This window comes from Pseudophryne corroboree (assembly GCF_028390025.1).
Source record: "Pseudophryne corroboree isolate aPseCor3 chromosome 3 unlocalized genomic scaffold, aPseCor3.hap2 SUPER_3_unloc_6, whole genome shotgun sequence".
NCBI lineage: Eukaryota > Metazoa > Chordata > Amphibia > Anura > Myobatrachidae > Pseudophryne > Pseudophryne corroboree.
The window spans coordinates 1787668-1810969 of record NW_026967552.1 but is presented as its reverse complement, the minus strand read 5'-3'; the positions used below and the strand labels follow the sequence as shown (position 1 = coordinate 1810969).

General features: G+C 49.5%; 2 protein-coding genes across 2 annotated transcripts in view; one reads left to right on the top strand and one right to left on the bottom strand.

The window, feature by feature from the left end:
• The window catches only part of LOC134984503 (zinc finger protein 585A-like), a 593603-nt gene that overhangs the window by 359265 nt on the left and 211036 nt on the right, over positions 1 to 23302 (bottom strand). The gene's annotated exons all lie outside the window — the stretch shown is intronic.
• Positions 1 to 23302, top strand: part of LOC134984506 (zinc finger protein 271-like) — a 185336-nt gene that overhangs the window by 698 nt on the left and 161336 nt on the right. Inside the window, exons 2-4 of the mRNA XM_063950076.1 lie at positions 16634 to 16817; positions 18725 to 18842; positions 18922 to 19019. Of these exons, the coding sequence (XP_063806146.1) occupies positions 16722 to 16817; positions 18725 to 18842; positions 18922 to 19019 (312 nt within the window). The 5' untranslated portion in view covers positions 16634 to 16721. The remainder of the gene's footprint in view (positions 1 to 16633; positions 16818 to 18724; positions 18843 to 18921; positions 19020 to 23302) is intronic.

Sequence of the window (23302 nt, the reverse complement as noted above, 5' to 3'; positions counted from 1 at the left end):
AGACCCTGCCGTTACCGTAATACAGGGGGTGCAGACCCCGCCGTTACCGTATTACAGGTGGCGCATACCCCGCCGATACCGTATTACAGGTGGCGTAGACAGCGCCGTTACCGTAATACAGGTGGTGCAGGACCCGCCGTTACCGTAATACAGGGGGTGCAGACCCCGCCGTTACCCGGATACAGGTGGCGCAAACCCCGCAGTTACCGTAATACAGGTGGCGCAGACCCCGCCGTTACTGTGATACAGGTGGCGCAGACCTTACCGTGATACAGGTGGCGCAGACCCCGTCGTTACCGTGATACAGGTTGCGCAGACCCCGCCGTTACCGTAATACAGGAGGCACAGACCCTGCCGTTACCGTAATACAGGGGGCGCAGTCCCCTCCATTACCGTAATACAGGGGGCGCAGACCCCGCCGTTACCGTATTACAGGTGGCGTAGACCCCGCAGTTACCGTAATACAGGTGGCGCAGGCCTCGCCGTTACTGTAATACAGGTGGCGCAGGCCCCGCCATTACCGTAATACAGGTGGCGCAGGCCCCGCCATTACCGTAATACAGGTGGCGCAGGCCCCGCCATTACCGTAATACAGGTGGCGCAGACCCCGTCGTTACTGTGATACAGGTGGCGCAGATCCCGTCGTTACCGTGATACAGGTTGCGCAGATCCCGCCGTTACAGTAATATAGGTGGCGCAGACCCCGACGTTACCGTAATACAGGAGGCGCAGACCCTGCCGTTACCTTAATACAGGGGGCGCAGTCCCCTCCGTTACCGTAATACAGGGGGCGCAGACCCCGCCGTTACCGTAATACAGGTGGCGCAGTCCCCGCCGTTACCGTAATACAGGTGGCGCAGGCCCCGCCGTTACCATAATACAGGTGGCGCAGACCCCGCCGTTACAGTGATACAGGTGGCGCAGACCCCGCCGTTACCGTAATACAGGTGGCGCAGACCCCGCCGTTACCGTAATACAGGTGGCGCAGGCCCCGCCGTTACCATAATACAGGTGGCGCAGACCCCGCCGTTACAGTGATACAGGTGGCGCAGACCCCGCCGTTACCGTAATACAGGTGGCGCAGACCCCGCCGTTACCGTAATACAGGTGGCACAGACTCCGCTGTTACCGTAATACAGGAGGCGCAGACCCCGCCGTTACCATAATACAGGTGGCGCAGACCCCGCCGTTACCGTAATACAGGTGGCGCAGACCCCGCCGTTACCGTAATACAGGTGGCACAGACTCCGCTGTTACCGTAATACAGGAGGCGCAGACCTGCCATTACCGTAATACAGGGGACGCAGACCCCGCCGTTACCGTAATACAGGAGGCGCAGACCCCGCCGTTACCATAATACAGAGGGCGCAGACCCCGCCGTTACAGTGATACAGGTGGCGCAGACCCCGCCGTTACCGTAATACAGGTGGCGCAGACCCCGCCGTTACCGTAATACAGGTGGCGCAGACCCCGCCGTTACCGTAATACAGGTGGCGCAGACCCCGCCGTTACCGTAATACAGGAGGCGCAGACCCCGCCGTTACAGTAATACAGGTGGCGCAGACCCCGCAGTTACAGTAATACAGGAGGCGCAGACCCTGCTGTTACCTTAATACAGGGGGCGCAGTCCCCTCCGTTACCGTAATACAGGGGGCGCAGACCCCGCCGTTACAGTATTACAGGTGGTGTAGACCCCGCCGTTACCGTAATACAGGTGGCGCAGTCCCCGCCGTTACCGTAATACAGGTGGCGCAGACCCCGCCGTTACCGTAATACAGGTGGCGCAGACCCCGCCGTTACCATAATACAGGTGGCGCAGACCCCTCCGTTACCGTAATACATGTGGCGCAGGCCCCGCCGTTACCGTAATACAGGGGACGCAGACCCCACTGTTACCGTGATACAGATGGCGCAGCACCCGGCATTACAGTGATACAGGTGGCGCAGACCCCGCCGTTACCGTGATACAGGTGGCGCAGACCCGGTTGTTACCGTAATACAGGGGGGAACACCCCTCTTTTTCTTTTGCATTACGTAATACAGGGGGCGCAGAACCCGTCGTTACCGTAATACAGGTGGCGCACACTCCGCCGTTACCGTAATACAGATGGTGCACACACTGCCGTTACCGTAATGCAGGTGCCGCAGACCCCGCCGTTACAGTAATACAGGGGGCGCAAGACCCTGACGTTTTCCGTAATACAAGTGGCGCAAGACCCCGCCGTTACCATAATACAGGTGGCACATACCCCGCCCTTACCGTAATACAGGTGGCGCAGACCCCGCCGTTACAGTAATTCAATGCAGACCCCGCCATTACAGGTGTTGTGTCCTGTGGCATTGTGCTGTACAGGGGGAGCGGCCTGTGTTGTCGTAGTTTACAGGAGGAGCAACCTGTGCTGTGTATAATATACAGGGGAAGTGGCCTGTGTTGCAATAATATACAGGGGTAGCATCCTGTGTTGTCATAATAGGAAGAGCAGCCTGTGGCATCGTACTCTACAGGGGGAGCAGCCTCTGGTGTCCTGTTGTTATTATTATTATACAGGAGGATCAGCCCCCGCCGTTACCGTAATACATGTGGCGCAGACCCCACCGTTACCGTAATACAGGGGGCGCAGACCCCGCTGTTACCGTGATACAGATGGCGCAGCACCCGGCATTACAGTGATACAGGGGGCGCAGACCCGGTTGTTACCGTAATACAGGGGGGAACACCCCTCTTTTTCTTTTGCATTACGTAATACAGGGGGCGTTGAACCCGTCGTTACCGTAATACAGGTGGCGCACACTCCGCCGTTACCGTAATACAGATGGTGCACACACTGCCGTTACCGTAATGCAGGTGGTGCGAACCCCGCCGTTACCATAATACAGGTGGTGCGAACGCCGCCGTTACCATAATACAGGTGCCGCAGACCCCGCCGTTACAGTAATACAGGGGGCGCAAGACCCCAACGTTTTCCGTAATACAATTGGCACATACCCCGCCCTTACCGTAATACAGGTGGCGCAGACCCCGCCGTTACAGTAATTCAATGCAGACCCCGCCATTACAGGTGTTGTATCCTGTGGCATTCTGCTGTACAGGGGGAGCGGCCTGTGTTGTGTAGTTTACAGGAGGAGCAACCTGTGCTGTCATAATATACAGGGGAAGTGGCCTGTGTTGCAATAATATACAGGGGTAGCATCCTGTGTTGTCATAATAGACAGGAAGAGCAGCCTGTGGCATCGTACTCTACAGGGGGAGCAGCCTCTGGTGTCCTGTTGTTGTTATTATTATTATTATACAGGAGGATCAGCCTGTGGTGTCCTGTTGTTGTTATTATACAGGAGGATCAGCCTGTGGTGTCCCGTTGTTATTATTATTATACAGGGGAGTGGCCTGTGGTGTCCTGTTATTATTATACAGGGGGAGCAGCCTGTGGTGTCCTGTTATTATTATTATACAGGGGAGTGGCCTGTGGTGTCCTGTTATTATTATTGTACAGGGGGAGCAGCCTATGTTGTACTGTTGTTGTTATTATTATTATTATTATTATACAGTAGGAGCAGCCTGTGGTGTCCTTTAATTATACAGGAGGAGCAGCCTGTGGCATCCAGTTATTATTATTATACAGGTTGAGAAGCCTGTGGTGTCCTGTTGTTGTTGTTGTTGTTGTTATTATTATTATTATTATTATTATTATTATACAGGAGGAGCAGCCTTTGTTGTCTTAATATTAATATTATAAAGAAGGAGTAGCTAGTGGTGTCCGCTTATTATTAATATACAGGGGGAGCAGACTGTGGCGTCCTGTCATTATTATTATTCAGGGGAAGCAGCCTGTGGTGTCCTGTTGTTGTTATTATTATTATTATTATTATTATACATTGGGAACAGCTTGTTGTATCCTATTATTATTTTTTTGTAGAGGGGGCAGCCTGTGGTGTAATTTTAGTATTACTATAAAGTGAGAGCTGAATGGGGTGTCCTGTTGTTATTAGTATAATACAGGGGTAGCAGATTTTTGTGTATGGTTATTATTATACATGGACAGCAGCTTGTGGAGTCCTGGTGTTGTTATTATTATTATTATTATTGTTATTATTATTATTATTATTACTACTATAATACATTGGGAACAACTTGTTGTGTCCTATTATTATTATTTTTTTGCAGAGGGAGCAGCTTGTGGTGTCATTTTATTATTACTATAAAGGGAGAGCAGAATGGGGTGTCCTGTTGTTATTAGTATAATACTGGGGTAGCAGGTTTTTGTGCATGGTTATTATTATACATGGACAGCAGCTTGTGGTGTCCTGGTGTTGTTGTTATTATTATTATTATTATTATTATTACTATAATACATTGGGAGTGGTGGTGTAGTCACAGTGACATCACTTTTATCTATAGTAATAATACAGAGACATGACTGGTGAGGGGATGTTGGCATAACAGTTATTTTACTTATATCTACAGTAATAATACAGGGACATGACTGGGGAGGTGAAGGGATGTGGGAATGTCACAGTGTTATCACTTATATCTCTAGAAATAATACAGGGACATGACTAGGGGGAGTGAGGGGGATGGGGGAGCGTCACATTTACATTACTTATATCTATAGTAATAATACAGGGACATGACTGGGGAGGTAAGGGTATCTAGGGGTGTCACAGTAACGTCACTTATATCTATAGTAATAATACAGGGACGTGAGTAGGAGGTGAGAGGATCTGGGAGCGTCACAGTGACATCACTTATATCTATAGTAATAATACAGGGACATGACTGGGGAGGTAAGGGGATCAGGGAGTGTCACAGTGACATCAAATATTTCTTTCTCATCCACTAGTGGGCACTGGAGTACTCTTGGGATATGGGTGGTGCGATATCAGGGATAGGCACATTTAACTATTTTAATGAGTAACCCACCTCCCCCCTCCATACTCCCAAGATGCCTCAGTGTTTTATGTGCCTTCACCTGGGAAGGTCACATCATGGAGTTATTCCAGGGTTTACTTTTAATTTTTCAAAAGATTTTTTCTTTTATCAGTCACACTCCCTTCCCAGCTTATTAAGAAGCGTGGGTCCGGGAGTGTGTGCTGCTGTTGTGCAGCGAAGGCTTGTTTGTGCTTAGACAGAGAAGCCCCCCCATAGACCTTCATCAGCGTTAGCTGATTCAGCCATGGCTGCAGGAGCTGGACAGAGCTACGAGACATCCCGGCATTTGGCAGCGCAGCTCCAAACAGTGCTGCCGCTGACCTCTACAATCTGCCCCTCTAGACAACTGGGAAGCGGCTCCCAGCAGCGCTGCTCACAGCAGCGGACAGATCACACTGCCGCTGCTGGGCGCCCGTCACATCACACATCTCCCTGCTCTCCAGCTTCCAGCAGTGCATAGACCACGGTGGGTAGCTGCTGCTGGGCGCCGTCACTCAGAGCCGGCGCTTAGTATATATTGCAGGGGTGTGTAGGTGGAAGAAGCTAGCCGCAACTCACTGCTTTATGCGGTGGGGGAGATCATGGAGGTCCGTAGTTCAGCGGTTCCCCTAAATATAAGGGATGGTGGCCAGGGCTATAAGGTACATAACAGGCTATTAAGCCTAGGTTATTAGTGCTTTTGGGAGTACATAGGTTATAGTCAGATGCACATGCTGGGACGCCGTTTTCACACAAAGGTTATACACCTACTTCCCGCTTCTTCCTACAGCAATATGTCAGTCCTACAACACACGGCCACTGGAGGGGGCAGGGGTGTTTAGTAGGTGGCACAGTGACCATAGATTTCCTCTATAACACAGTGCGGTGCACGCGGTATTATAGACACTACAGTTATTATCACTGAGTTGTGCGGACGTTGTCTCACTGTATTATTGTCTGTCTGCATGACAATATCAGAAACAGCAGCTTGTCTGTGATAACTGTGAGAATGTCTGATTTGCAGTCAGAGTTGTCCACTGCACGAAAAGACCGTGAGGCGGCTAAGTCTGATTCACGGATAATACCGTGTGAGCAGCCAATGTGGGCTCAGGATGTTTCTAGAACTTTGCTGGGTTACAAAGTCCATGTATAGTTCAATTTCTAAGAATGGTCATCGTTTGTCTCATAATTACATTCTGACGATTCAACGCCACGTCTGATATCTCAGCATTGGGTCAGGGGTCAGATAGTGAGGTCACTAATAGCCCGAGCTATGATGATCTCATTAGAGCAGTACGCCAGCTGCTAGGTTGCACTGAAACATATGAGGTTTTATTGCTAGCAGACTATGGGCGACTGTGTTTTTCTTATTGATATCTCTTAATAGGCATTTAATAGAAGCATGGGTAAATCCAGTTAAACACTTTTCTGGGACAACATGATTTCTGTCTAAATATCTTTTCCCACAAGCTATGACAACTAAATCGCCATCGGTGGAGTCTTCAGTTTCTAAACTTTCACTAAAATTAACTATTCCAGTCCCAGGTGCAGCTACGCTTAAAGACCCCTCGGAGAGTAAGCTGGAGGCCATGCTAAAGTCCATGTATACAGCAACAGGGGTGATGCTTATACCTGTTTAAGTTGGAGTTTGGGTTAACAAGGCTGTAGTTGCATGAAACAGCTCAGGTTAGGCCTACAACAGGGTTTTTCCTCAGACCAGCTTATATTTCTTACCGATCACATTTGTGAATTGGTTGAGTATTTAGGTACGGCTTCGTTGGACGTTGGACAAGTTTGTTCTCGGCTTGCAGCCCAACAGCTGCTGTGGTTGCGTTCTTGACAGGCCGCCATGCAGAGGGACGTGATTTTCAACAAACCACTAACCATCGTCAGGACTCAAGCCAGTGGCATGACGGGCTTCCAGCCCATCTCTGCTCTTCAGTTGTGGGAGCACACCTTCAGAAGTTTCCCTTCGCGTAGTTTCAGACATCACAGATGGGTGGATCCGCAGTTTTGTTTTAAGAGGTTTCAATGAGTTTGACTGTCTATCACCGATGCAGTTTTTCAAGATAGGTCTGCCTGTGTCAGCAGACAAGTGGGTAGGTCTGCAGACCGCTGTTCAGTCTCTCGTACATTCAGCAGTTTTGGTTCAGGTTCCAGTACACCAACAAGGTCAAGGGTTTTATTCCAATCTTTTTGTAGTACCAAAGCCGGATGGCTCAGTCAAACCAATATGGAACCTAAAGGGGTTCAATCGGTACGTCACTACACATTCAAGGTGGAATCCCTACGGTCAGTGATTGCAGGTTTAGAACCACAGCAATTCATGATTTTGCGGGATCTCAAGAATACGTACTTACACATTCCAATTTGCCCACCACATCCGCATCTGGCGTACTTAAGTTTGCAGTACGACAAGCGCCTCGGGTATTCACAAAGGTGATGTCTGTGATGATAGTTAATCTCAGATCCCTGGGAGTGATAATCGTTCCATACTTAGATGACCTTCTCATCAAGGCTTCGTCTCAACAAATTCTTTAACATGCCTTACTGTTGTACAGTGTACTAGTTCAGTACGGTTGGATTGTCAAAGAATTCAGTTTTAGGAATGATTCTGATTACGGTGGATCAATGCATTTACCTGTCACAACAGAAAGTACATGCTATTCATCATCTAGTACTGCTAGTGCTCAAACCACGGACAGTCTCGGTGCATTCGACTGGTAAGACAGATGGGAGCATCTTTCAAAACACTCCAGTTTGGAAGATTTCACTCAGGTCCTTTTCAACTGGATCTTCTCGCACAGTGATCTGGCTCTCATCTACAAATTCATCAGATGGTGCGCTTGTCTCCAGGACAATATCATGTGGTGATGTCCGGCCCAATTGAGGATTCAAGCAACCTCTCGCATGGCCATGCGACTTTGAGTCCATCCCCTTTTTGTTGATGTATGCGACTTCTGCTGCGTTGTCCAACTGAACCTGAACAGTCTGAAACAGGAGCAAGTGAACTGCCTGACGCAGAGTGTTGTAAATTGCCCTGAGTTCCAGGACACTGATTGCCAGTAATCCTGTGATAATGAGCTGCTGAAACTGGCTTCCTAACACGTAACATGGTTGGTATAACCAACTGTGGAACGCCCTCTCGTCTTGAAAGTGGTCTCAACAGCCACCCCATAAAACGCAGTCGCGCTAAATCAGGGTAAAGGAACGACCCCTGCTGTAGTATAACTTGGAAAACAGTATTTCTCTTAGCCTTAGCTTCGGCAGGGCGTGTTGCACAATTGGGTGCCTTGTCATGCAAGCCACTGTATCTGATATTTCATACTGACAGAGCGGAACATTGGACAAATCACGCTTTTCTAAAACAGGTAATATCTTCTTTCATATCAATCAACCAATCACAGTTCCTGTTTTTCAGAAGATTCGGGTACTCCAGCTACATTGGATGTGGTACGTGCACTCCGCGTTTATGTAGCCCGAACATCAACTGTACATATAACGATACTTTGTTTGTTCTCTATGATGCAGTCAATATAAGTTGGCCAGCTTCCAAACAGACCATGGCCAGATAGATTAACCTGACCATTCGTCAGGTACACTTTCATGCTAGTCGATGGGAACGTCATGGGCAGCAGGCCTTAGAGCTTCTACGACACAACCTTGCCATGCAGTTACATGGCCATCAGTGCAGACGTTTGTGCGCTTTTACAAGTTTGATAATTCTGCGGCATCAGCTTCTAGCTTTGGCCGTCTAGTGTTACTGGTGCCAAACAGCTCTTCCGCCCAAGGGGGAAACTTTGGTAGGTCCCAAGAGTACTCCAGTGATCCCTAGTGGATTAGAAAGAAAACAGGATTTTGATACTTACCAGATAAATCCTTTTCGTTGCACCCACAGGGGCACTGGACACCCACCCAGAGCAGTTTCACCTGGCTGGTGGTAAGTTCAGTAGTTCTTATGGTAACACATTTTCACCGACCTGTTCAAATGTGAAGGTGATTGTTATCTATTGTTGTGTCAACTTTCTAATTGTCCGTTATGTATCACTACTCTTGTGGCTCCACATACAAGATCTCAGTGCAGGAAAAAGGTTTGAAGTCTGGAATTGGATAATTCTGATGATGGACGCAAGTCTCAAAGGTTGGGGAGCAGTGGTCCAACATTGTCAGTTTCAGGGTCTATGTTCAGACCGAGAAAGATTACTGTTAACCACTGTCCTGGAACTCTGGGCAATTTACAACGCTCTGCGTCAGGCAGTTCACTTGCTCCTGTTTCAGACTGTTCAGGTTCAGTCAGACAACGCGACAGAAGTCGCATACATCAACAAAAAGGGGATGGTCTCAAAGTCACAAGGCCATGCGAGAGGTTGCTCGAATCCTCAATTGGGCCGAACATCACCACGTGATATTGTTGGCGGTCTTCATTCCAAGAGTGCACAACTGGGAAGCAGATTATCTCAGTCGGCAGGATTTTCCTCCAGGAGAATGGGCCTTACATCCAGAAGTGTTCCAGATGTTAGTCCAACGGTGGAGTTACCCAAAGGTGGATCTAATGGCTTCTCGCCACAATCATCAGACAGATATGTGTCCAAAACAAGAGATCCAAAGACAGTGGCAGTGATTGCTCTCACCATAGCGTGGCCGTATAGCCTTGTGTATCTATTTCCATTTCTCTAGCTTCCTCGGTTGCTAAAGTGGATCAAACGATAGTCCACGACCGTCATACTAGTGGCGACTCGTTGGCCTCGGAGAGTGTGGTTCTCGGATCTCCATGGTCTACTCGCAGATGATCCCTGGCTGATCCCGCTATGTCCAGACCTACTACAGCAGGGGTTGTTCCTTTACCCCGATTTAGCGTGGCTGCGTTTTACAGGGTGGCTGTTGAGACTACTTTCAAGATGAGAGGGCATTCCACAGTTGGTTATACCAACCATGTTACGTGCTAGGAAGCCAGTTTCAGCAGCTCATTATCACAGGATTTGGCGAGCGGTTGGTGTGAAGCTAGGATGTTTCCGACATATTCTTTCAAGTTATCCCATCTTTTGTTCTTTTTACAGACGGGGTTAGATGAAGGACTACGTTTCGCGACACTAATGGTGCAGGTCTCTGCCTTGTCAGTTTTCTTTCAAAGGCGTTTCGCTCTTTTGCCAACAGTTCACAATTTCCTGCAAGGTGTCCTTAGAGTTCAACTTCCATTCATTCCACCTACAGCTCCATGGGTCTTGAATGTAGTTTTGCATGTTTTTGCAGTCAAGTTTTGAACCCTTGCAACTCGTGAATGGTAAGTTTATAACATGGAAAACCATGTTTCTCCTAGCCTTAGCTTCAGCAAGGTGTGTTGCACAATTGGGTGCCTTGTCATGCAAGCCACTGTATCTGGTATTTCATACTGACAGAGCGGAACTTTGGACAAATCCTGCTTTTCTACCACAGGTAGTATCTTCTTTCACATCAGACAGCTCTTCCGCCCAAGGGGGAAACTTTGGTACGTCCCAAGAGTACTCCAGTGACCCCTAGTGGCTTAGAAAGAAAACAGGATTTTGATACCAGATAAATACTTTTCGTTGCACCCACAGGGGCACTGGACACCCATCCAGAGCAGTTTCACCTGGCTGGTGGTAAGTTCAATAGTTCTTATTGTAACACATTTTCACAGACTTGTTCAAATGTTAAGGTGATTGTTATCTATTGTCATGTCAACTTTCTAATTGTCTGTTATGTTGTGTCAACTTTATAGTTGTCCGTTATGTTATAATGTTATATGTAATTCTCCGTTGTTCATCCTCTCTGTCGCTCCTATTTGGCTCAGCAAAAAAACAATAAGGCATCTTGGGAGTATAGAAGGGGAAGGAGGGTTACACATTTAAATGTTTAAATGTGCCTATCCCTGCTATTGCACCGTCCATATCCCAAGAGAACTCCAGTGCCCCCTGTGGATTCAAAGAAAATAATTTATCTGGTAAGTACCAAAATCCTATTTTCTCTGACGTCCTAGTGGATGCTGGGAACTCCGTAAGGACCATGGGGATTAGCGGCTCCGCAGGAGACTGGGCACAAAAGTAAAGCTTTAGGACTACCTGGTGTGCACTGGCTCCTCCCCCTATGACCCTCCTCCAAGCCTCAGTTAGATTTTTGTGCCCGGCCGAGAAGGGTGCATTTTAGGAGCTCTCCTGAGTTTCTTAGAAAAAGTTTAGTTTTAGGTTTTTTATTTTCAGTGAGACCTGCTGGCAACAGGCTCACTGCATCGAGGGACTAAGGGGAGAAGAAGCGAACTCACCTGCGTGCAGCCAGCTTGGGCTTCTTGGCTACTGGACACCATTAGCTCCAGAGGGACCGAAGACAGGCCCAGCCTCGGAGTCCGGTCCCAGAGCCGCGCCGCCGGCCCCCTTACAGAGCCAGAAACAAGAAGAGGTCCGGAAAATCGGCGGCAGAAGACATCAGTCTTCACCAAGGTAGCGCACAGCACTGCAGCTGTGCGCCATTGCTCCTCAGGCACACTTCACACTCCGGTCACTGAGGGTGCAGGGCGCTGGGGGGGAGGGGGGGGGGCGCCCTGAGCAGCAATAAAAACACCTAGGCTGGCGAAAATACATCACATATAACCCCCAGGGCTATATGGATGTATTTTAACCCCTGCCAGAATACAGCAAAAAGCGGGAGAAAAGTCCGCCGAGAAGGGGGCGGAGCCTATCTCCTCAGCATACTGGCGCCATTTTCCCTCACAGCTCCGCTGGAAGGACGTCTCCCTGACTCTCCCCTGCAGTCCTGCACTACAGAAAAGGGTAAAACAAGAGAGGGGGGCACTAATTAGGCGCAGTATTAACATAAACAGCAGCTATAAGGGGAAAAACACTTCTATAAGGTTATCCCTGTATATATAGCGCTCTGGTGTGTGCTGGCATACTCTCCCTCTGTCTCCCTAAAGGGCTAGTGGGGTCCTGTCCTCTATCAGAGCATTCCCTGTGTGTGTGCTGTGTGTCGGTACGATTGTGTCGACATGTATGAGGAGGAAAATGGTGTGGAGGCGGAGCAATTGCCTGTAATGGAGATGTCACCCCCTAGGGAGTCGACACCTGAGTGGCTGAGCTTATGGAAGGAATTTCGTGACAGTGTCAGCTCTTTACAAAAGACAGTTGATGACATGAGACAGCCGGCTACTCAGCTTGTGCCTGTCCAGGCGTCTCAAAAGCCATCAGGGGCTCTAAAACGCCCGTTACCTCAGATGGCAGATACAGACGCCGACACGGATACTGACTCCAGTGTCGACGATGAAGAGACGAATGTGACTTCCAGTAGGGCCACACGTTACATGATTGAGGCTATGAAAAATGTTTTACATATTTCTGATAATACAAGTACCACTAAAAAGGGTATTATGTTTGGTGAGAAAAAACTGCCTGTAGTTTTTCCTGCATCTGAGGAATTAAATGAAGTGTGTGATGAAGCGTGGGTTTCCCCCGATAAAAACTGTTAATTCCTAAAAAGTTATTAGCATCATACCCTTTCCCGCCAGAGGATAGGGCACGTTGGGAAACACCCCCTAGGGTGGATAAAGCGCTCACACGTTTGTCTAAACAGGTGGCACTACCGTCTCCTGATACGGCCGCCCTTAAGGAACCTGCTGACAGAAAGCAGGAGAATATCCTAAAATGTATATACACTCACACGGGTGTTATACTGCGACCAGCAATCGCCTCAGCCTGGATGTGAAGTGCTGGGGTGGCTTGGTCGGATTCCCTGACTGACAATATTGATACCCTAGATAGGGACAGTATATTACTGACTATAGAGCATTTGAAACATGCATTTCTATATATGCGTGATGCACAGAGGGATATTTGCCAACTGGCATCAAGAGTAAGTGCGCTGTCCATTTCTGCCAGAAGAGGGTTATGGACGAGGCAGTGGTCAGGTGATGCTGATTCCAAAAGGCATATGGAAGTATTGCCTTATAAAGGGGAGGAGTTATTTGGGGTAGGTCTATCAGACCTGGTGGCCACAGCAACTGCTGGGAAATCCACATTTTTAACCCAGGTAGCCTCTCAACATAAGAAGACGCTGTATTATCAGGCGCAGTCCTTTCGGCCCCATAAGGGCAAGCGAGCAAAAGGCTCCTCATTTCTGCCCCGTGGCAGAGGGAGAGGAAAAAGGCTGCAGCAAACAGCCAGTTCCCAGGAACAGAAGCCCTCTCCCGTTTCTGCCAAGTCCTCAGCATGACGCTGGGGCTTTACTAGCGGACTCAGGCACGGTGGGGGCCCGTCTCAAGAATTTCAGCGTGCAGTGGGCTCACTCACAGGTGGACCCCTGGATCCTTCAAATGGTATCTCAGGGGTACAAATTGGAATTCGAGACGTCTCCCCCTCGCTGTTTCCTAAAGTCTGCTTTACCGACGTCTCCCTCCGACAGGGAGGCGGTATTGGAAGCCATTCACAAGCTGTATTCCCAGCAGGTGATAATCAAGGTACCCCTCCTGCAACAGGGAAAGGGGTATTATTCCACGCTGTTTGTGGTACCGAAGCCGGACGGCTCGGTGAGACCTATTTTAAATCTGAAATCCTTGAACACTTACATACAAAGGTTCAAATTCAAGATGGAGTCACTCAGAGCGGTGATTGCGAACCTGGAAGAAGGGGATTATATGGTGTCTTTGGACATCAAGGATGCTTACCTCCATGTCCCAATTTACCCTTCTCACCAAGGGTACCTCAGGTTTGTGGTACAGAACTGTCACTATCAGTTTCAGACGCTGCCGTTTGGTTTGTCCACGGCACCCCGGGTCTTTACCATAGTAATGGCCGAAATGATGATACTCCTTCGAAGGAAGGGAGTTTTAGTTATCCCTTACTTGGACGATCTCCTGATAAGGGCAAGATCCAGGGAACAGTTGGTAGTCGGGGTAGCACTATCTCAAGTAGTGTTGCGGCAGCACGGTTGGATTCTCAATATTCCAAAATCGCAGCTGATCCCGACGACACGTCTTCTATTCCTAGGGATGATCCTGGACACAGTCCAGAAAAAGGTGTTTCTCCCGGAGGAGAAAGCCAGGGAGTTATCCGAACTAGTCAGAAACCTCCTAAAACCAGGCCGTGTGTCAGTGCATCAATGCACAAGGGTCCTGGGAAAAATGGTGGCTTCCAACGAAGCAATCCCATTCGGCAGATTCCACTTTCCAGTGGGACCTGCTGGACAAATGGTCCGGATCGCATCTTCAGATGCATCAGCGGATAACCCTGTCACCAAAGACAAGGGTGTCTCTCCTGTGGTGGTTGCAGAGTGCTCATCTTCTAGAGGGCCGCAGATTCGGCATTCAGGACTAGGTCCTGGTGACCACGGATGCCAGCCTGCGAGGCTGGGGAGCAGTCACACAGGGAAGAAATTTCCAGGGCTTGTGATCAAGCCTGGAGACATCACTTCACATAAATATCCTGGAGCTAAGGGCCATTTACAATGCCCTAAGCCAAGCAAGACCTCTGCTTCAAGGTCAGCCGGTGCTGATCCAGTCGGACAACATCACGGCAGTCGCCCACGTGAACAGACAGGACGGCACAAGAAGCAGGAGGGCAATGGCAGAAGCTGCAAGGATTCTTCGCTGGGCGGAAAATCATGTGATAGCACGGTCAGCAGTGTTCATTCCGGGAGTGGACAACTGGAAAGCAGACTTCCTCAGCAGGCACGACCTCCACCCGGGAGAGTGGGGACTTCACCCAGAAGTCTTCCACATGATTGTAAACCGTTGGGAAAAACCAAAGGTGGACATGATGGCGTCCCGCCTCAACAAGAAACTCGACAGGTATTGCGCCAGGTCAAGGGACCCTCAGGCAATAGCTGTGAACGTTCTGGTAACACCGTGGGTGTACCAGTCAGTGTATATGTTCCCTCCTCTGCCTCTCATACCCAAGGTACTGAGAACTATAAGGCGGAGAGGAGTAAGAACTATACTCGTGGCTCCGGATTGGCCAAGAAGGATTTGGTACCCGGAACTTCAAGAGATGCTCACAGAGGACCCGTGGCCTCTACCTCTAAGAAGGGACCTGCTACAGCAAGGACCCTGTCTGTTCCAAGACTTACCGCGGCTGCGTTTGACGGCATGGCGGTTGAACGCCGGATCCTGAAGGAAAAAGGCATTCCGGAAGAAGTCATTCCTACCCTGATCAAAGCCAGGAAGGATGTGACCGCAAAGCATTATCACCGCATTTGGCGAAAATATGTTGCGTGGTGCGAGGCCAGGAAGGCCCCAATGGAGGAATTTCAACTGGGTCGATTCCTGCATTTCCTGCAAACAGGAGTGTCTATGGGCCTAAAATTAGGATCCATTAAGGTTCAGATTTCGGCCCTGTCGATTTTCTTCCAGAAAGAACTGGCTTCAGTTCCTGAAGTTCAGACGTTTGTCAAGGGGGTGCTGCATATACAGCCTCCTTTTGTGCCTCCAGTGGCACCTTGGGATCTCAATGTAGTTTTGGGGTTCCTAAAATCACATTGGTTTGAACCGCTTAAATCTGTGGATTTGAAATATCTCACATGGAAAGTGGTCATGCTGTTGGCCCTGGCTTCGGCCAGGCGCGTGTCAGAATTGGCGGCTTTATCTTATAAAAGCCCTTACCTGATTTTTCATACAGACAGGGCAGAATTGAGGACTCTTCCTCAATTTCTCCCTAAGGTGGTTTCAGCGTTTCACCTGAACCAGCCTATTGTGGTACCTGCGGCTACTAGGGACTTGGAGGACTCCAAGTTGCTGGACGTTGTCAGGGCCCTGAAAATATATGTTTCCAGGACGGCTGGAGTCAGAAAATCTGACTCGCTGTTTATCCTGTATGCACCCAACAAGCTGGGTGCTCCTGCTTCTAAGCAGACTATTGCTCGTTGGATTTGTAGTACAATTCAGCTTGCACATTCTGTGGCAGGCCTGCCACAGCCAAAATCTGTAAATGCCCACTCCACAAGGAAGGTGGGCTCATCTTGGGCGGCTGCCCGAGGGGTCTCGGCTTTACAACTTTGCCTAGCAGCTACTTGGTCAGGGGCAAACACGTTTGCAAAATTCTACAAATTTGATACCCTGGCTGAGGAGGACCTGGAGTACTCTCATTCGGTGCTGCAGAGTCATCCGCACTCTCCCGCCCGTTTGGGAGCTTTGGTATAATCCCCACGGTCCTTACGGAGTTCCCAGCATCCACTAGGACGTCAGAGAAAATAAGAATTTACTTACCGATAATTTTATTTCTCGTAGTCCGTAGTGGATGCTGGGCGCCCATCCCAAGTGCGGATTGTCTGCAATACTTGTACATTAAGTTATTGTTAACTAAATCGGGTTATTGTTGTTGTGAGCCATCTATCCAGAGGCTCCTCTGTTATCATGCTGTTAACTGGGTTCAGATCACAAGTTGTACGGTGTGATTGGTGTGGCTGGTATGAGTCTTACCCGGGATTCATAAATCCTTCCTTATTGTGTGCGCTCGTCCGGGCACAGTATCCTAACTGAGGCTTGGAGGAGGGTCATAGGGGGAGGAGCCAGTGCACACCAGGTAGTCCTAAAGCTTTACTTTTGTGCCCAGTCTCCTGCGGAGCCGCTAATCCCCATTTTCCTTACGGAGTTCCCAGCATCCACTACGGACTACGAGAAATAGAATTATCGGTAAGTAAATTCTTATTATCTATGGTAATAGTACAGGGACATGACTGTGGAGGTGAGGGGATATTTACAGTGATATTTATGTCTCCCCCATTTCACAGAGGTGTGAAGAAGACATCTGGTGAGCGTGAGACACCCAGCAGCCATGCTCATGTGTCGGGAGGACTGAGCAGGTCCCAGAGCACCATCATGGTGCCTCCACCTCACTCACTGATACATGAGAGACACAGTGACCAGAAGATCCAGGAACTCACCAACAAGATCATTCCACTGCTGACTGGAGAGGTGACTGCTGGGAATGGAACATTGTACAGTAATACCAAGGGATGTGTCTGGGTGATGACTGGAGAGGTGACTGCCGGGAATGAGGCATTATACAGTAACACTGTGGGACGTGTCTTGGTGATGACTGGAGAGGTGACTGCTGGGAATAGGACATTATACAGTAACACCAGGGGATATGTCTGGGTGATGACTGGAGAGGTGACTGCTGGGAATGGGGCATTATACAGTAACACCAGGGAATGTGTCTGGGTGATGACTGGAGAGGTGACTGCTGGGAATGGGGCATTATACATGAACACCGGGGGACGTGTCTGGGTGATGACTGGAGAGGTGACTGCTGGGAATAGGGCATTATACAGTAACACCGGGGGATGTGTCTGGGTGCTGACTGGAGAGGTGACTGCTGGAAATGGTACAATATACAGTAACACCATGGGACGTGTTTGGGTTATGACTGGAGAGGTGACTTGCAGGAATGGTACATTATACAGTAACACTAGGGAAAGTGTCTGGGTGATGACTGGAGAAGTGACTGCTGGGAATGGGGCATTATACAGTAACTCCACGGGATGTGTCTGGGTGATGGCTGGAGAGTTGACTGCTGGGAATGGGACATTTATACAGTAACACCAGGGGATGTGTCTGGGTGATCACTGGAGAGGTGACTGCTGGGATTGGGACATTATACAGTAACACCAGGGGATGTGTCTGGGTGATGACTGGAGAGGTGACTGCTGGGAATAGGGCATTATACAGTAACACCGGGGGATGTGTCTGGGTGCTGACTGGAGAGGTGACTGCTGGGAATGGGACATTATACAGTGACACCAGGGGACGTGTCTAGGTGATGACTGGAGAGGTGACTGCTGGTAATGGGACATTATACAGTAACACTAAGGGATGTGTCTGAGTGATGACTGGAGAGGTGACTGCCGGGAATGAGACATTATACAGTAACACTGTTGGACGTGTCTGGGTGATGACTGGAGAGGTGACTGTCGGGAATGGGACATTATACAGTAACACCAGGGAATGTGTCTGGGTGATGACTGGAGATGTGACTGCTGGGAATGGGACATTATACAGTAACACCAGGGAATGTGTCTGGGTGATGACTGGAGAGGTGACTGCTGGGAATGGTACATTATACAGTAACACCATGGGACGTGTTTGGGTTATGACTGGAGAGGTGACTGCTGGGAATGGTACATTATACAGTAACACCAGGGAACGTGTCTGGGTGATGACTGGAGAGGTGACTGCTGGGAATGGGGCATTATACAGTAACACGAGGGGATGTGTCTGGGTGATGACTGGAGAGGTGACTGCTGGGAATGGGGCATTATACAGTAACACCAGGGAATGTGTCTGGGTGATGACTGGAGAGGTGACTGCTGGGAATGGGACATTATACAGTAACACCAGGGAACTTGTGTGGGTGATGACTGGAGAGGTGACTGCTGGGAATGGGGCATTATACAGTAACACCAGGGAACGTGTCTGGGTGATGACTGGAGAGGTGACTGCTGGGAATGGGGCATTATACAGTAACACGAGGGGACGTGTCTGGGTGATGACTGGAGAGGTGACTGCTGGGAATGGGACATTATACAGTAACACCGGGGGATGTGTCTGGGTGATGACTGGAGAGGTGACTGCTGGGAATGGGACATTATACAGTAACACCAGGGAACTTGTGTGGGTGATGACTGGAGAGGTGACTGCTGGGAATGGGGCATTATACAGTAACACCAGGGAATGTGTCTGTGTGATGACTGGAGAGGTGATTGATGGGAATGAGACATTATACAGTAACACCGGGGGATGTGTCTGGGTGATGACTGTATCACTGTCTGTGTCAGGTTCCTATAAGGTGTCAGGATGTCACTGTCTATGTCTCCATGCAGGAGGGGGAGTATATAGAGGAACACAGGGGTCTGTACAAGGATGTGATGATGGAGAATCACTGGCCCCTCACATCACTGGCTAAGAGGAGACTGTCATGTATTGTACAGGGGAGAGCAGGTATGGGGGCCCCTATATACACACATCACCTGATAATCACATATATACACTGTACTCAGTCACTGTGTGTCTCCTACAGATGGGCCCAGTAACAGAGATACCCCAGAGAGATGTCCCCGTCCTCTGTATTCCCAGGATTGTACAGAGGAGAATCACAGGATCCCACAGGAGGATCAGGTAGGTGGGATTTAGGTTCTCCCAAATAAACCAAAGTGACTGTCACTATATGATCTGTAGAGGAGCTGTGTGTCTTATACACTGATATTATACGGTTTCACCTCAGTTTAATCTGACTGTATGCAAATGTCATTATAGTGTTTTCTCTGACGTCCTAGTGGATGCTGGGTACTCCGTAATGACCATGGGGTATAGACGGGCTCCGCAGGAGACTGGGCACTCTTAAAAGAAAGATTAGGTACTATCTGGTGTGCACTTGCTCCTCCCTCTATGCCCCTCCTCCAGACCTCAGTTAGTATCTGTGCCCGGCCAGAGCTGGATGCACACTAGGGGCTCTCCTGAGCTTCCTAGAAAATAAAGTATTTGTTAGGTTTTTTATTTTCAGTGAGATCTGCTGGCAACAGACTCACTGCTACGAGGGACTGAAGGGAGAGAAGCGAACCTACCTGCTTGCAGCTAGCTTGAGCTTCTTAGGCTACTGGACACCATTAGCTCCAGAGGGATCAAACACAGGCCCAGCCTCGGTCGTCCGGTCCCGGAGCCGCGCCGCCGTCCCCCTTGCAGAGCCAGAAGACAGAATGCGAAGTTGAAAATCGGCGGCTGAAGACTCCAGTCTTCATTAAGGTAGCGCACAGCGCTGCAGCTGTGCGCCATTGCTCCCTCTGCACACCACACACTCCGGTCACTGATGGGTGCAGGGCGCTGGGGGGGGGCGCGCCCTGGGCAGCAATTAGAGTACCTTACATGGCAAACCGCACATAATACAGTTTTAATAAGCTGTATATGTGCATTAACCCCCGCCATTATACATAAAAAACGCGGGAGAAGCCAGCCGATGAAGGGGCGGGGCTTCTCCGCACACCGGCGCCATTTTCTCTTCACAACTTCGCTGGAAGGATGCTCCCCAGACTCTCCCCTGCAGTTCCAGACGTCTAGGGTAAAAAAGAGTGGGGGGGCACATAAATTTAGGCGCAGAACTGTGTATATAAGCGGCTATAGGGGAAAAATCACTCTGTATAGTGTGCATCCCTGCATTATATAGCGCTGTGGTGTGTGCTGGCATACTCTCTCTCTGTCTCCCCAAAGGACTTGGTGGGGTACTGTCCTCAGCATTCCCTGTGTGTGTGCGGTGTGTCGGTACGGCTGTGTCGACATGTTTGATGAGGAAACTTATGTGGAGGTGGAACAGGTGCCGATAAGTGTGATGTCACCCCCTGCGGGGTCGACACCAGAGTGGGTGGATATGTGGAAGGTATTAACCGACAGTGTCAACTCCTTGCATAAAAGGTTCGATGACAATACAGCTTCTCAGCCCGTGCCTGCACAGGCGTCTCAAAGGCCATCAGGGTCTCAAAAACGCCCGCTACCTCAGATGGCAGACACAGATGTCGACACGGAGTCTGACTCCAGTGTCGACGAGGACGAGACTAATGTACAATCCACAAGGGCCATCCATTGCATGATTACGGCAATGAAAAATGTGTTGCACATTTCTGACATTAACCCAGGTACCACTAAAAAGGGTATTATGTTTGGGGAGAAAAAGCAACCAGTGGTTTTTCCCCCATCAGATGAGTTGAATGAAGTATGTGAAGAAGCGTGGGGTTCCCCCGATAAGAAACTAGTGATTTCTAAAAAGTTACTGATGGCATACCCTTTCCCGCCAGAGGACAGGCTACGTTGGGAGACACCCCCTAGGGTGGATAAGGTGCTCACACGCTTGTCAAAAAAGGTGGCACTGCCGTCTCAGGATACGGCCGCCTTAAAGGAGCCTGCTGATAGAAAGCAGGAGGCTATCCTGAAGTCTGTATATACACACTCAGGTACTATACTGAGACCTGCAATTGCTTCAGCATGGATGTGTAGTGCTGCAGCAGCTTGGTCCGATACCCTGTCAGATAATATTGATACCCTAGACAGGGATACTATTTTGCTAACCATAGAGCATCTTAAAGACGTAGTCTTATATATGAGAGATGCATAGAGGGATATTTGCAGTCTGGCATCTAGAGTTAATGCAATGTCCATTTCTGCCAGAAGAGTATTATGGACTCGGCAGTGGACAGGTGATGCTGATTCTAAAAGGCGTGAGGAATTGTTTGGGGATGGTCTCTCGGACCTAGTATCCACAGCGACAGCTGGGAAGTCGACATTTTTACCTCAGGTTCCCTCACAGCCTACGAAAGCACCGTATTATCAGGTACAGTCCTTTCGGACACAAAAAGGCAAGCGGGTCAGAGGCGCTTCCTTTTTTCCCAGAGGCAGGGGAAGAGGGAAAAAGCTGCACCAGACAGCCAGTTCCCAGGAACAAAAATCCTCCCCCGCTTCCTCTAAGTCCACCGCATGACGCTGGTGCTCCACAGGCGGAGCCAGGTGCGGTGAGGGCGCGTCTCCGTAACTTCAGCGACCAGTGGGTTCGCTCACAGGTGGATCCCTGGGTTCTGCAAGTGGTATCTCAGGGATACAAGCTGGAGTTCGAGTTCACTCCCCCTCGCCGTTACCTCAAATTTGCTTTCCCGGCTGCTCCCAAAGAAAGGGAGGTAGTACTGGACGCTATTCACAAGCTGTACCTCCAGCAGGTGATAATCAAGGTACCCCCCCCCCTTCAACAGGGGCGGGATTACTATTCCACAATGTTTGTGGTACCGAAACCAGACGGTTCGGTGAGACCCATCCTAAATTTAAAATCCTTGAACACTTATATAAGGAAGTTCAAGTTCAAGATGGAATCGCTCAGGGCGGTTATTGCAAGCCTGGAAGAGGGGGATTTTATGGTGTCATTGGACATCAAGGATGCATACCTGCATGTCCCCATTTACCCACCTCACCAGGAGTACCTCAGGTTTGTGGTACTCAGGATACGGCCGCCTTAAAGGAGCCTGCTGATAGAAAGCAGGAGGCTATCCTGAAGTCTGTATATACACACTCAGGTACTATACTGAGACCTGCAATTGCTTCAGCATGGATGTGTAGTGCTGCAGCAGCTTGGTCCGATACCCTGTCAGATAATATTGATACCCTAGACAGGGATACTATTTTGCTAACCATAGAGCATCTTAAAGACGTAGTCTTATATATGAGAGATGCATAGAGGGATATTTGCAGTCTGGCATCTAGAGTTAATGCAATGTCCATTTCTGCCAGAAGAGTATTATGGACTCGGCAGTGGACAGGTGATGCTGATTCTAAAAGGCGTGAGGAATTGTTTGGGGATGGTCTCTCGGACCTAGTATCCACAGCGACAGCTGGGAAGTCGACATTTTTACCTCAGGTTCCCTCACAGCCTACGAAAGCACCGTATTATCAGGTACAGTCCTTTCGGACACAAAAAGGCAAGCGGGTCAGAGGCGCTTCCTTTTTTCCCAGAGGCAGGGGAAGAGGGAAAAAGCTGCACCAGACAGCCAGTTCCCAGGAACAAAAATCCTCCCCCGCTTCCTCTAAGTCCACCGCATGACGCTGGTGCTCCACAGGCGGAGCCAGGTGCGGTGAGGGCGCGTCTCCGTAACTTCAACGACCAGTGGGTTCGCTCACAGGTGGATCCCTGGGTTCTGCAAGTGGTATCTCAGGGATACAAGCTGGAGTTCGAGTTCACTCCCCCTCGCCGTTACCTCAAATTTGCTTTCCCGGCTGCTCCCAAAGAAAGGGAGGTAGTACTGGACGCTATTCACAAGCTGTACCTCCAGCAGGTGATAATCAAGGTACCCCCCCCCCTTCAACAGGGGCGGGATTACTATTCCACAATGTTTGTGGTACCGAAACCAGACGGTTCGGTGAGACCCATCCTAAATTTAAAATCCTTGAACACTTATATAAGGAAGTTCAAGTTCAAGATGGAATCGCTCAGGGCGGTTATTGCAAGCCTGGAAGAGGGGGATTTTATGGTGTCATTGGACATCAAGGATGCATACCTGCATGTCCCCATTTACCCACCTCACCAGGAGTACCTCAGGTTTGTGGTACAGGACTGTCATTACCAATTCCAGACGTTGCCGTTTGGTCTGTCCACGGCACCGAGGGTATTTACCAAGGTAATGGCCGAAATGATGATACTCCTTCGAAAGAAGGGAGTTATAATTATCCCGTACTTGGACAATCTCCTGATAAAGGCGAGGTCCAAGGAGCAGTTGCTAGTCAGCGTAGCACTATCTCAGGAAGTGCTGCACAAGCACGGCTGGATTCTGAATATCCCAAAGTCGCAGCTGATTCCTGCGACGCGTCTGCTGTTCCTGGGTATGATTCTAGACACAGAACAGAAGAAGGTGTTTGTCCCGGAGGAGAAGGCC